The sequence below is a fragment of the Chelonia mydas genome, chromosome 7, assembly GCF_015237465.2.
Source record: "Chelonia mydas isolate rCheMyd1 chromosome 7, rCheMyd1.pri.v2, whole genome shotgun sequence".
NCBI lineage: Eukaryota > Metazoa > Chordata > Testudines > Cheloniidae > Chelonia > Chelonia mydas.
Window position 1 is genome coordinate 45,507,742 of NC_057853.1, and position 13,196 is coordinate 45,520,937.

General features: G+C 55.7%; 1 protein-coding gene across 1 annotated transcript in view; it reads left to right on the top strand.

The window, feature by feature from the left end:
• The window catches only part of GRM2 (glutamate metabotropic receptor 2), a 74,873-nt gene that overhangs the window by 33,667 nt on the left and 28,010 nt on the right, over positions 1-13,196 (top strand). Inside the window, exon 2 of the mRNA XM_037905633.2 lies at positions 2,129-2,764. Within this exon, the coding sequence (XP_037761561.1) occupies positions 2,228-2,764 (537 nt within the window). The 5' untranslated portion in view covers positions 2,129-2,227. The remainder of the gene's footprint in view (positions 1-2,128; positions 2,765-13,196) is intronic.

Here is a 13,196-nt window from a genome sequence, read left to right on the forward strand (position 1 = left end):
CAGACCACACCCACGTGCATGTGTGAAGCTGCACTTTCACAAATCTATATATGTATGTAGTCAAGTGTATGTATGAAGAAAGAGCCACGTGCATTGAGAATCTGCACACTCCCGCAAATCCGCACGTGTTTACAGGCACACACAGACAAAAACCACACATGTCTGAATTCACAGTCGTACCAAACCACAGCTGTATATGCACCCCTCGATGCACACACACCACACACGAATATAATACTCACCCGTCCCCCGCCCCAAAATCCCATACACAGGCTCACTTGGCCCTCATGTGCCTGTCACAAGATCACTTTCACAGTACAAATATATATATATACACACACACACATGGGAAAACACCAAATATCTCTGCTCAGAAACCATGGCTTCCGTTCTGTGTGATCGCTCCCCTTCAGACTCTCTGGGGCAGCTTCCACACAAAGATCTTTCTATGGTTTGTAGCACAGTCGACCCACTGACTAAACTACGCAGATAGGAGCATAAGGCTAATCGGCTCTGTCCAGCCGTGGGTACATCTAGACCAGTGGCCTGTCTCTCAGGGGGGGCAGCCCCAGATATAGCAGAGGAAGATATGAGAACCCTGCAGTAGCCGATGTGGGATAATCTACTCCCCATCTAGGTCTGATCCTGGTCTCTAACAGCTAGAGATTGGCTTAAACCCTGAAGGACGCGGTTTACCATCCCTCTAAAATCGTTATCGTACTAAATCATCAATGTGCGTGCACGGAGGAGACTAAAAGCGGAGCTACATGTCCATGGTGCACACCCTGGCATCCAAGCACGGAAACCACACGTGGGCTTTTTGGCACACATGCACCCACACACAAGCCAATATGTCCCAGCATGCAGCCCTGCCCGCACCTGCCTGTGCGCTCCCCTTCGGACCCGAGCAAAGGTGTGCTGGCCCTAATGTACTCACAAGCACAGCTGCTCTCACACACGCGCTTCTGGTCACTGGTACACACACAATCATACAGCCCTGCACAACAAATACACCCATCATGCGCGCACACCACTATACATGCTACACCTATTCCTAGGTGTACGCACATCCGCGTGGGAGTATGGATGTACCCACAGGAACGTGCACCGCCCAGCTAAAGATCTGGAAGGGAGACTAATTAATGCACAATCCATCTGGAGGCCAGTCTGCGCGCTCCCACAGTAAACAGCTGCTGTCCTGGAAGTACCAGCCTGCTGCTGGAGGTGTCACAGCCTCTTGGCTCTGATCTCACCCCTTTCCCCTCCCTGCAGAAAGCTGGGGAATGCTCCTGTCTGGTGAAGGGCAGGGTCCATGTCACAGCACCCAAGGGAATGTCTGCTCCAGTGGGAGGGAGGGGGGCGCACGTCTCCTAGGGCAGGTTTCAGCCCCGACTGCTGCTTCCCCTGCCCATCCAGGAGCCTCTAAAGAGAGAATGAAACGCGAGGCCCAGTGGGGAGGGGGAATCTCAGAGCCTGACAGTCTGGGGCCAGCAGCCAGTATTCCTGGAGCCCTCCTGATGAGACTGAGCAGAGGTGGCTTCTCCTGGGGTGGGCTCATGGGTGAGTGGGTCACTGGGGAGGTGAGGATGGCCTCGGCGGATGGCGGGTGAAATAGAGAATGGGGAACAGCGACGGAGAAAGGAGGAAAGTGTCTGACCCAGAGGGTGAGGGAGTGCAGGGGGGCAGCCAAGCAGACACCTACCTGGCCCAGGGCTGCCTTGCGCAGCGGGGCTCCACCTGGGCCCCCGGGTGGATATTCCTGAGCGCCTCCGGCATCTCGGCCCTGCCCACAAGCGCTCTGGAACAGTGGAGCAGGTGTAGGTGGCACAGGCTGTCAGTGCCCGGCTGAGGGACCCATTCCAGGCCTGGTTCCTGGACAGTGACCGTCTGGCCAATCCCAGGGCACGTGCGGCTGTCCCAGCAACAGCCCCGGTGATTGAAATGCGGTGAGAGGCTGGCGTAGAGTTGCCCCAAAGTAGGTAGCGTTGGGACCAGTGGTGGTATCCAAGGCCCTGGGGTGGGGGTGTGACCCCCACTGCCCATCCTGCTGTCACAGCCCTAGGGCAGGCCCCTAGCAGCTCTTTCCTCCAGACGTCTGACTGTCGATCTGCTCCCTCTGCCCCTACAGGTGCTGAGCGCTTGTCCTCCTCCCCGGGCAATGGGTCCCCACTGACCTCCGTGCTATAACCTCCCAGCTCCAGCTCAGCCACCTGTTGCCAATGCTCACATGCCAGAGGCCATCGCTTTGACCAGTGCTGCCTGGTGGCTCTCTCCACTCCCCAGGGGCAGGGCCATGGGGCTCTCCGTCCCCCTGTGGCTTTGGCTGCTCCATGCCACCACATGCCTCGCCAGCAGCCCGAACCCCAGCTACAGCACAGTGGCCAAGAAGGAGATCAGCACGGAAGGGGACCTGGTCATCGGGGGGCTGTTCCCGGTGCACGAGAAAGGCAGCTCCAACGAGGAGTGCGGCAAGATCAATGAGCACCGGGGGATCCAGCGCCTCGAGGCCATGCTCTTCGCCTTGGATGAGATCAACAAAGACCAGCGCATCCTGCCGGGGATCACGCTGGGGGCCCACATCCTGGACACCTGCTCCAAGGACACCTACGCCCTGGAGCAGTCTCTGGATTTCGTCCGCGCCTCCCTGACCCGAGTGGATGGCTCCGAACACATCTGCCCCGACGGCTCCTACGCCATTCACGATGACGTTCCCATGGCAATCACTGGAGTCATCGGGGGCTCCTACAGTGACGTCTCCATCCAGGTACTCTGTGCACAGTGGGCAAGCTGGGGCCATGGGGATTAGAACGAGAGGGCATTGAGGCCCAGGCCACTGGAAGTAGGATCTAAGGTGACATCTGTGTGGCCAGTCTGAATCTAGCTCTGGTTGGCAGGGAGTGAATGTCATGACACTCGGCTGGCTATGTGGTATGCTACACTATGTGCAATGAGTTTGGGGGGTCTCAATCCAGATCCTAGTCACCAGGTGCTTGCATCACAAGAGCTGGTGCTCTCTGGCATAGTCTCAGCAGAGAGGCCAGGGGCTAGATACCTCTTGGAGACCTAGCTGGTGATCGCTCCAGGTCGGATTTGAAGGGGTGGGATGAGGCGGGTGTGAGGTGCAGCCATCCCTTCTGTACCTGTTTGGGGGATAAGCAGGGGTCTGAGCGTATGGGTGTGACCTCCACATCACCGTCCCAGGGAATGAGCGCATGGGTGTGACCCCTGCCCACCCCCAAGGAGTGAGCGTATCTGGCTTAACCCTACCCCTGTGTCCTCCACACACACCCCCACCTGGATCAGACCCACACCTGGCTCTCTCATTGCCCCGGCATATGCTGATTTCATTATTGCCCACTTTACCATTTAGAAGCTAGCCTCCTCCTGCCCCAGTGCGGGTTTGCCCCAGTTCCCATGCGTGCACACCCATGCCACTCACCACCCTCCTGCCCGTACACTGGAAAGCACTGTACACATCACAGGGAAAGAGCCACAGACATTCCTCGGTGACACCGTGCTGGCTTGGGGCCTGTCAATTTAGCTGCAGTCTTTCCGGCCTTTTAGGAACTAAAATGTCTCTTTGCTTGTGGGGGATCCTCCGGGCATGTCAGCCCAGGCAGAGAGGATGTGGTGTGGCACGTGGTGCAGAGGTCACACCCTGTACGTTCAGATCCCTGGGATGGTGATGTGGCACGGGGTGTGGGGGTCACACCTTAGGACCTAGTGTGTCCTTGTAGCAGATGTGTATACACCCACATGTTGAACACCGAATGCCTTTGAACTCTCCCCAGACACAGGCCCTGCGACTTGCCCTGACCTTGTCCACGCACTAGTATTCTGCAAGCCCTCTCTCCTTGCTGTGGCGGTGACATTAAACTCAGCCTAACTCAGCTCCCTGCCTGGGGGGGATGGGCTTTTGATAGCACAGCAGCCACGTTGATGTCTCCCTCTCATGGAGAGCCCCCCTCCTCCCCCCGATTCCACGCAGGCTAGTGGGGGCCTAGATCCCGAAGCGCTCAAGAGCCCGCCGCTCCCAACCACCACGGTACTTGGCTGCTGCTCCCAAGCCTCTCTGCGCTGCATTAATGCTGTAATTAATGCAAATTAATCTCTCATTATTCCATTCAAAGCCTGGCCCGGGGGGAGCAGGGACCGTGGCTAGGTGAGCCAGCGTGGCAGCCAGCCTGGTGCCAGGGCTTTGGGGCGCTGAGCCAGGCGTGCAAGAAACTGAGCCGAGTGTCTGAGCGGAGCTGGCTCCTTGCAGCAGGCCTGCGTGGGACAGCCATTCATTCAGCAGAGTCCTGAGCTGCTGCTTGCAAAAGGGGTAGGGGGCGCCCCCACCGGTGCCCATTCACAGCCCTTCTCCTCCATCCCCCGCTTTCATGCTCTGCTTCAGCTCTGTCCTCAATTGCCTCCCTGCGGGAGCGGGCCCCACCGAGCACACCTGAGACTCCACCATCTGTTGCTAGCATCAGCCGCTTTCCTGCAGGCCTCCTGGGCCAAACGCCTCCCCTTGGGCTAGCTTGGCTGGAGTCGGTGAGATGCAGGCCCAGGGTGGGAGCTGGGCCCCTGGCTGGCTGGCGGGCAAAGAGACACAGAAAAGGAAGGAGACCTTCATTCATTTGTAGCCCCCCTCACTGCCCTGAGTGGGTGAATGCCAGGCAGCATCCCTGTCCTGCCCCCCCCCTCAACACACACCTCTAGCCCTGTCCTGTGAGATCGCTATGAGATCCGCCTTCCCTTCCTGCAGGGCCTTCCTGGATTCCCCTGCCAAGCAGATTGCTGCACAGCTGGGGTGAGCAGCTCTCCTTTCCCTTCCAACTCAAGATGATGTCCCCCTGAGTCAGGCTGCCAGGGAGCCCTCGGCCCTGAACCAAGGGGTTTGCAGGGATGGGGAGGGGGAACAAGCAGGCAGAGGTGAAAGGAATCAAGGCAGGAGATAAGGGAGGTGGGCCAAAGAGAGGGGAGAGGCTGCGGGAGCTGAAAAGATGGGGGTACAGGAGCTGAATGGTCAGATGTGATATCTATTTGAAGTGCCATGAATAGCATTGCAATGGGGCTGTAGGAAGTAAAGGGAGCATTTTCTCTTTGGAGCTACTGTACATGGAGCGAGAGAAAAAGGAGGAGGGGAAGGAAAGAAAGGGATGGGGGAGGGATGGATGGACAGATAGAAATGATGATGGGGCCAGACAGATAGGCAATTAGATACACCGACAGCCCAGAAGGTGGGTAAATCAATCGCTGGGCAGACGAAAGGAGAGGGAGGTCGGCAGCGAGATCATTAGCCAGCTCATTAAAAAGATAAGCAGCTGATTAGCTGCAGTTGCAGACACTGTCCAGGGCTGGGGATAGAGCTGCGGGGCACTGAGGAGAACACGGAGCCGTTTATTAATAATTCGAGGCTTTCCTAGTGCTGCGTGTGTCCTCTCCAGGCTGCAATAAAGCAGAGCATGCTCGCGCTCTCCCCTGGGCTTCGCGCAGAGAGCTCCAGGTTTGATCCAGCGGAGACATCACATTTCTGAGGCTGCATTGAATTAGCACCTTCCCCCACCCAGACAGTGGCACACGCGCTCGCCGCTCTTTCCCCACTGGGCGCTCTCCCTCTCTCTCTCAACACTCCCTTCTGGGAGCAGAAGCCCCTTGTTCTGCAGGCTGGCTTGAGGACCAGTGGCTGAGTCCAAGGAGAGTGCAGCCTGCCCAGCACTGGGCCAAAGGTGGCTGTAAACTCAGATGCAGGACCAGGGTGGCCCCCAGTGTAAATTAGAGCAGCCCCAGGCTCTCAGCCCTATGCTGTGCCTGTGCAGGGGGGATTCTCTCCCAGCCACTCATGGTGCCTGTATCAGCCCCTATATGTTGCCAGAGCAGTGCAGGGTTGGATCTCTCCTTGCCTGTCTGTGCTTTGCCAGACACCTTCGGCAGGTATAATTCACCTAGCTCCCCATTGTTTTCCTGTCTAAGAAGCAGCCTGCAGCCCCTCCTGGAGGAACAGTCAGTGCTGCATGTTTTCTTGTTTCCAAGATTGTAGCTAATGCTAGTGTCTATTATCTAGAAGGGCCTCCAAAGCATTTTCACAGACCCCAGGCACCCAGCATTGCTCTCTGTTACGGCTCTGCGGGTGTAATCTGGATTAACACAGCAGGACTGCTCCACCGATGCGGCTGCTAGCTGGATATACAGGAACTGTGCATCAACACTGAGATGCAGCCACCTCGGGTGGAACACAGCAGCTGTTCAAAGCCAGCTAGGCAAGACACTGGAGCTAGTTCAGCCTGCTGGGAGAAGAGAACGGGAGGAGTTAGGACAGCAGGATGCAGTTACTGGTGGGAAGTTTGCTCGGATGCGGAGGCTGATGCTGCTCTGTTCTTGTGAAAAGCAAGAAGAGGTTTTTATCAGTCATGAGTGGTTGGGGACCGCTCCTCTGAAAGGTGGCATTGCCAGCAGCACAGCGCCCCCTACAGTAGTGGATCAGCCGTGTCACAAAAGGGTATCACTCCCCAAGCCACCAGCACCACTCTCTGAAGTACCTGGTTTTTCCAGTCTTCTGCTCAGGCTATTGCTGGCCAAGATGCTGGCTTTGGCCCAGATCCTCCAAGGTGTTTAGGTTCCTAACTTCCATTGATTTCAAGGGTCCTAAAGCCTTTGGGATCTCTGGTCCTTTCCCCCTTCGTTCACTTCACTGAAAACTCCATTAGCTGGGGCTGGGGGGATGGTTGGGTGTCTCATAAAGACCACTTCCCCTGGTCATTCACCCACTTGGCTCTAAAAGAGCTGCATTAGTCACTCTGGCTGAAACTGACCCCTTTGCACACTCAGCATGGGCCTCTGCCACTTAGTGTGCTGTAGCCCTGTGCTGATCTTCTGCATAGGGGCAAATTGCACCCACAACCCCTCCTTTCTGCTTAGCCCAGGCTCCCTGTTTAATATGGACTCACCTTGTTCCTGGCCCCTGATATGAGCTGAAAGAGCCACTCTGTGTAGTGATTTCTTGCCTTCACGCCCTATAGAGCCTTTCATCCGGCAGGGTCTCGAGCCATTTCACAGACTTGTCCCCTCAATCTTTGGACTCGCAGTCAGTGCAGCTGTGCTGGTTTCTACCAGGATTGGCTCTGGCCTTGTGTACATTCAGATCACTCCCACCACCTGGTAATGCAGCCTGTTCTGCAGCAGTGCATGGCAGTGGGGTGGAGAGGCTGGAATTTAGGGAACAGGAGGTAATTGCCAACAGCCAGAACCCTAAGTTTAATGAGGAATCTTTATGGACCACAAGCAGTTGGAATCTAACCAGCACAGTGCCCCCTGGGTATTCCCTCCGTCCTGATTCAGCCAGAGGAGAGCGATCTACTAACACAAAACCAGGGCATTGTGCCACACGGTTTCTTCCTGCAGGGTACAGCGTTTCCTTGGCAGTCGCCTAGCTAAGTACGAGGCCAAAATTTCCCTTGCTGTTCCATCTGGATGTGGTATTCTCCTGCACTCCCTGAGTTAACCTGCTGGTTAGTCTGACTTTCCACTGTTAAAAACAGCTGCCATGTTACACCCCAGAGGGGGCTGCATGGCAGTGCAGGTGAGGTGATTTTCTTATAAGTGGTTGTAGGCCTGGCTTGACATGAATGAAGCCTCATTTCTTAGGAGACAGGATTAGGGAGGTAAATGAATCAGCAGCCTGGAAACAGAATGTCTGCACTAGCTAAAACAAGGGGGAACCCCCAGGGAACCATTTACAATGGCCAAGATAACAAGCAACAAGATAAATTGGGATCATAAAGATGATGTAAAGAGTAAGTCGTGCGTGGACAGAGCATGCCATATGGGGATTGTACAGCCAATCCTTAAACGTGTGATGCAGTGTATAGTAAATGTAGTTTAATCTGGAAACGTCTATAGAGGAAGAAGTTTGCTGTGTAATTTTGGGGGTGGGGGGTATGCCCTGTACCCACCCTCTACTCTTGAGCCTACTTAACTCAAGTGTGGTTTGATTGCATGCCAATAAAGAAACCTCAGTGAGGAGTTCAGAGTCGAGCTGAGTTCTTAGGAACTGAGGGGATAAGATCGTGGAGGCCACTGGGTGGATAAGGTCTCAGAAGCCGCCCCAACGTACTCCTGAGCGGATAAGGTCTCGGAGGCTACCCCAGAACTGGTCTGGTGGATGTCGCAGGGCTCTGCTGTGAGCAATGCAAAGTTCTTGAGGCTGGTGGATGCAGACTGAGGCCTGGGCTCTCTAGCATCCACTGCCAGCTTGGCTCTCTAGCTCTTGGCATGGAGTAAACAGACCCGGTATGGACGGCTGCCTATGCTACCCGGTGAGGTGCTAGATTCCCAATGTGACCTTCCTCGCGAGGCCTACAGTGGCTTGGATTGCGCTTTGGTACGCCAGCTTGGCCTGTCCACTTTCAGAGGCCCGCTGCCTGCCCGCCTGCCCCTAGGCTTTCACAGGAAATCACGTCCTGGCTGGGATTTCGCTTCCAGGGAACGTGTTTATTTCACTCTCCGTGCTTGTCTCCGCACGGAGCCGTTCCCACGGCTTTAACAGAGTCGGCTTAACCAACAATGATCTCAATGTTCAGGTCCATGCCCCCGTCCGCCAGGCTGCTCCCTGCAAACACGGCAGCCTCTCTCCGGCAGGAGTACTGCCGCCACTTGTTCTGGATAACCAGGACTGCCCTCTGGCACTTCTTGTACTGGCTCCTCGCACGCCACATACTGACCAGTGACTGCAGGAGGACACTAGCTCTCACGGGCCTCACATACATTGCCAGCGCCCTGACCCTCCTCTCCTCCCGCCACCGGAAGGAGACCCGGCGCCACCATCTCTGCATCATCAGCAAGCAGAGCGTCGCTTCGCGCACCGTTCGCCGGGTGAGCACCCCCCGCCACCACGACTGGATGGCAATGGAGGATTTGCTGCTGGGGTCCTTCTCTGCTGCGGGAGCGAGAGCAGGAGAGATCGCTTTCTGCTGTGAAGAGAAGGCAGGAAACCGTCTGTCGCTATGGGAGAGGCAGCCACAGAATAGCATCCATCTCTCCATTGAGTCAGAAACACTGTGCAAACTTGGGACGTAACATCTGGTTTCCCCCGTCACTCCTGTGTGCGTAATGATCTCAGCTACAGGCCACCAGCAGGGTCTGAACGCAGGGCCTTCTGCACTAAAGCTCAGACTTCTGTTGCTTGAGCTAAAGGAAAAGCTCTATTAGCTGACAGTAGTTGTAGGCTGTTACCTTCTATGTGGTCTAGCCCCTAGAAGGGGACATGACACCCACTTTATGTTTATTGAACACCTTTTTGCCCAAACATAGGTGTCCATGTAGGCCTTAAATGGGCATCTAAGAGATCAGCCAAAACTAGCTGCCTCATTGGGGTTGATCCAACCGAGCAACCAATCAAAGGTCTGTGAAGCTGCTGACACAGTACCATGCGCACTGACACTTTAAGGGGGGCCCTACAGGGACTTAAAATACCAGCCTGAGCCTGCAGGAAGGGTCTCCAATGCCTGCGGGGTGAGCTGTTGTTTTGGCTGGCCGTAGTCACTGGAGAAGGTGGAATCCCGCTAGGCCTGTTGGGGGAGACGCTGGGAGGGCGTTGGGGCCGTTGTGGCTCTGAAGGAATGTCCAGGCCTGCCTCTGTGCTCTGCAGTGGGAGGAGTGGAAATGGAGAACCTGGACCGGCTTTCTGGGCCTGGCAGAAAAAGACCATCACAGAGAACCGGAAGGATTCCTGGAGCTGTGCAGAGAAGAGAGGCTGCCCCCAGTCGGGCTCCCCCTGAAATCTGACCCGGTTTTCCCAGTTCCACTGGTCATGCTACATGTCCTGGCACTGGCCATTCAGCTCTTGCCAGCTTTTGCCTAAGCCCCCTTTGGCTTCCAGAGCAGGGGGATGTCTTTAAAAGTGATGTGAAGGGCACCGTTGGGGGGCAGATCTGTGCTGGGTGACACCCGCAGCCCCCCTTGAACTGTGCCTGGGGGTTTTCAGTCAAAGAAACCCCGCCTGCGAGATGGAGGATACTCACATCCATAGCTGCTGCCTGGTCTGGAGCACCCAGCTGCTGCAGGGAGTCTGGGGCTGCCGAGAGCTGCCTCTGAGCACCATCCCCGCCTCCCAGGGCAGGGTCTGTGACCATGGAGTTCTTCAGCACCTTGGCATCGGGCTTCTTCCTGGGGCTGCCCTCCAGAGCCTTCACGCCCACCACGGAGGAAGGAAAGAGATGAGCTGCTCAGCGTAAGGATGAGAGGGAGGTCGCAGGGCTGACGGCTGCAGCCCAGCGAAGATGAAAAGTCCCCACCGCCCATCAGTGAGGCTTCCGCTTGTCAGCGCCTGCCAGTGTTACCCTGACTTTCCCCGAGCTTGTCAAGGCTCTAAAAGAACAGGTGTGGGAGCTAGAGCCAGGCAGACCAGGTGTGCTGCCGTCTGCCTCAGAGACAGGTGTAACTGAGAGGAGAAGCTGGCTCCTAGAGACAGGCGGACGTACACAGAGACAGGGGGAGACACGGGACTGCCCAGCCAGGATCAGACTAGTGCACCAGTGAATCCAGGGGCTGGTGCCAGCTGCTGCAGAGGACAGTGCAATGGGCAGTTAGGGGATAACCTGCCACAGGGGGAGAGAAATCCAATTGCAGGGCTTGGCCTGGCTGCATTGACTTTGGTGGGCATTGTCTACAGGCAGCAACCCCTGTTATTCAGTTTAATTGCAAGTTTATTCATTAGTGCCCTCATCATCGATGGCTTCGGCTCTTCTGCAGTCAGAGCAATCGCACCCCACCTGCAGTGTTGGTTCCAAAGGCTGGTACCAGACACACTTAGAATATCTCTCCATCTCCTTTCCTGGTTTGGGTGGAAACATAACCCTTCTGTGATCAGCCTCTTTGCTCAGGGGTGAGGGTGCTTTGAGGAGAAGCAGGGAATTTAATGCTGCAGAGTTGAATGGAATGGAAGGGGAGTGAAGGCAGGCAGTGGACCCCATCCTGAACAAGAGATTGCCTCACTGAGAGTGAGGAGGTGGATGGAGTCAGTCAATCCTAGGCTTCTTCTCCACACCAACCCTAGGTTTCTCCTCCAATGGATCGCCCAGCTGTGTCCTGAGAGAGCTACTGTCTCCTAGCAGGGGAGGGGAAACCTGCTCCCCATGGTTTGCCATCCTCGGCTTCTCCCTTTGCCGCCATTACCCATAGTTTCTCCAGAAGATCTACCACATTCTGCCCCAAGAGACAATCCTCTCCTCAACAGTGGGCTTGGGGAAAGGAAATGGTGCCTATAAAGGGATCTGTGGCTAGGAAGTTTCTACTTCTAGGGTTGATATTACCCCCCTCAACAGCCAGATATAAGAGAGTGTTATCTGTGAGTAATGCACTCCGTACGGGAGGTTTGCTTTTTCGTGCCCCCATCAGGCACCTTGCATCTCAGGAGAGGACCACGTTTCCCTGGGATGGCAGTTCACCTTCAAGCAGCTGAGGGTCCTTTAGGACACAGCATCAGCACCCTGTGGCGAGAGCTGTGATGTTACAATGGACACCGACATCGCCAGTCAAGCTGGTCAACCCAGGTAACCGTTGAGACAACAATAGACCTGCCTTGACTGCTCTGCTGTTGGTCGTTGGCTGGGTTGGAGGCAACCCAGATCTATGTGGGTCACAGATGTGAAAAACCTTGACCTCGGAAGGCATGTTCAGGGTTTTTTATGTCCTGGCTGAACCCCAGGGCACCGGGGGCAGAGTGTGGAGCGATGAGGCATTGAAGAAACAGCAGGGAGTCTGGTTTTCCATTGTACTTAGAAAGAGAGTAGATGTTCCTCAGGGTGACTGCAGGAGAGAACATTATCTATCTGTGGCTGGCATCTTCTTCATCACTCGTTTCTCTGCACAACTGTGAACATGGACACATCTGTACCTGTTTTGTTCTCTCTCTCTCTGACATGCACCTGGCCAAATCCTTCTCTCACACCAGTGTCTTCCCTGGAATCACTGAGCCTTTCTCTTATAGCTTCATAGTCCACAACTAACCCTTCAGGGGCTAGTAGCCAGTGGCTCCTTGAAGGTGGGAGGTTTACATGTACTGGGAATCATGACCACCAGGAGACTGGCTGGCTTAAGGAACTGATCTAGCCCCTTCCCCCTCTAAGATCTTTGGTTCAAATCCAGCCCAGGCCAGTACTGGCTGGAAGTCCTGGTGTATGATGGGCCATTTGGGAACCTCTGTAAGACAAGTTGGTGGCCTCACCTTTGGTTCCTAGTGGACGTGGGTCTGTGCTATATTGGGACTGTTTGGAAGCCTGGTGGCAATCTGAGTAAAGAAGCCCAGGATTCCATGGCCCTACAGAGAGTGAAAATGCCTCTCGCCCCTGGAGTTGGTTGGCCTCTTGAGGCCAGAAGTGAGGCTCCATGGGGGGGAATGGTCACTGCTGCTGGCTGTGCTGCATCAGCCCTGCAGCTGGCACCTTTCGAAGGTGCTTAATTCTCTTTAACAAAGGCCTGGTGGACATTCCCAGTGCAGTCCTCCCCTGGGGTGTCTGCAGGGACTCTGGGGGCGGGATGAGCATGTGGGAGCACTGGCGTTGCCCATAAATGGGGCGTGTTGCTTTCCATCCTCCCTGCTCCCTGGGGTGCCCTGCACAGCTCCAGCGCACCTGGCTCCGGCTCTGCTCCCTGAGCCAATCGGGAGAGGGCAGCCTTTCCTGTGACAATACATTGTCCCAGCCCTGTGTTATGCCTGCAAGATGTAGTAGGGGTGGGGGGCAAAGGGGAAGGAGGGGAGCAATGAAATGTGCTGCCCTGCGGGACTTCAGACCCAGCAGTGTAATCATGCTGGAAAGTGCCGATCTCACCCAAGTGGCATTAAAACTTATGAGCGTGAGGCAAGGGCAGTGCCAACGGAGGGAAGGGCAGCAGGCAGAATCGTGGCAAAGGCAGAGCAGTCCTGGCTGGTATCCTTCTAGCAACAGGGTCGTTCCAGCTACCATTCTACCAAGCAGGCTCATGGCACAAACAATGCTCTGCTGGCCGCTAGCATTTTAGTGAGCAGGCGGGCTCATGACTGTGCCAGACCGGGATTTCCCTACCCCCACTCCCGCCCCCCGAACTCCCCCATCTACCCCAGTGGTTAGCAGAGTGTACCTCGTGCACACTCCCTGGCAATGCTCAACTTCTGTACAGCCAGATTCCAGGAACATTTGAGGGCACCGGGGTCAGTCAGGTCACAGCGGTTCCTA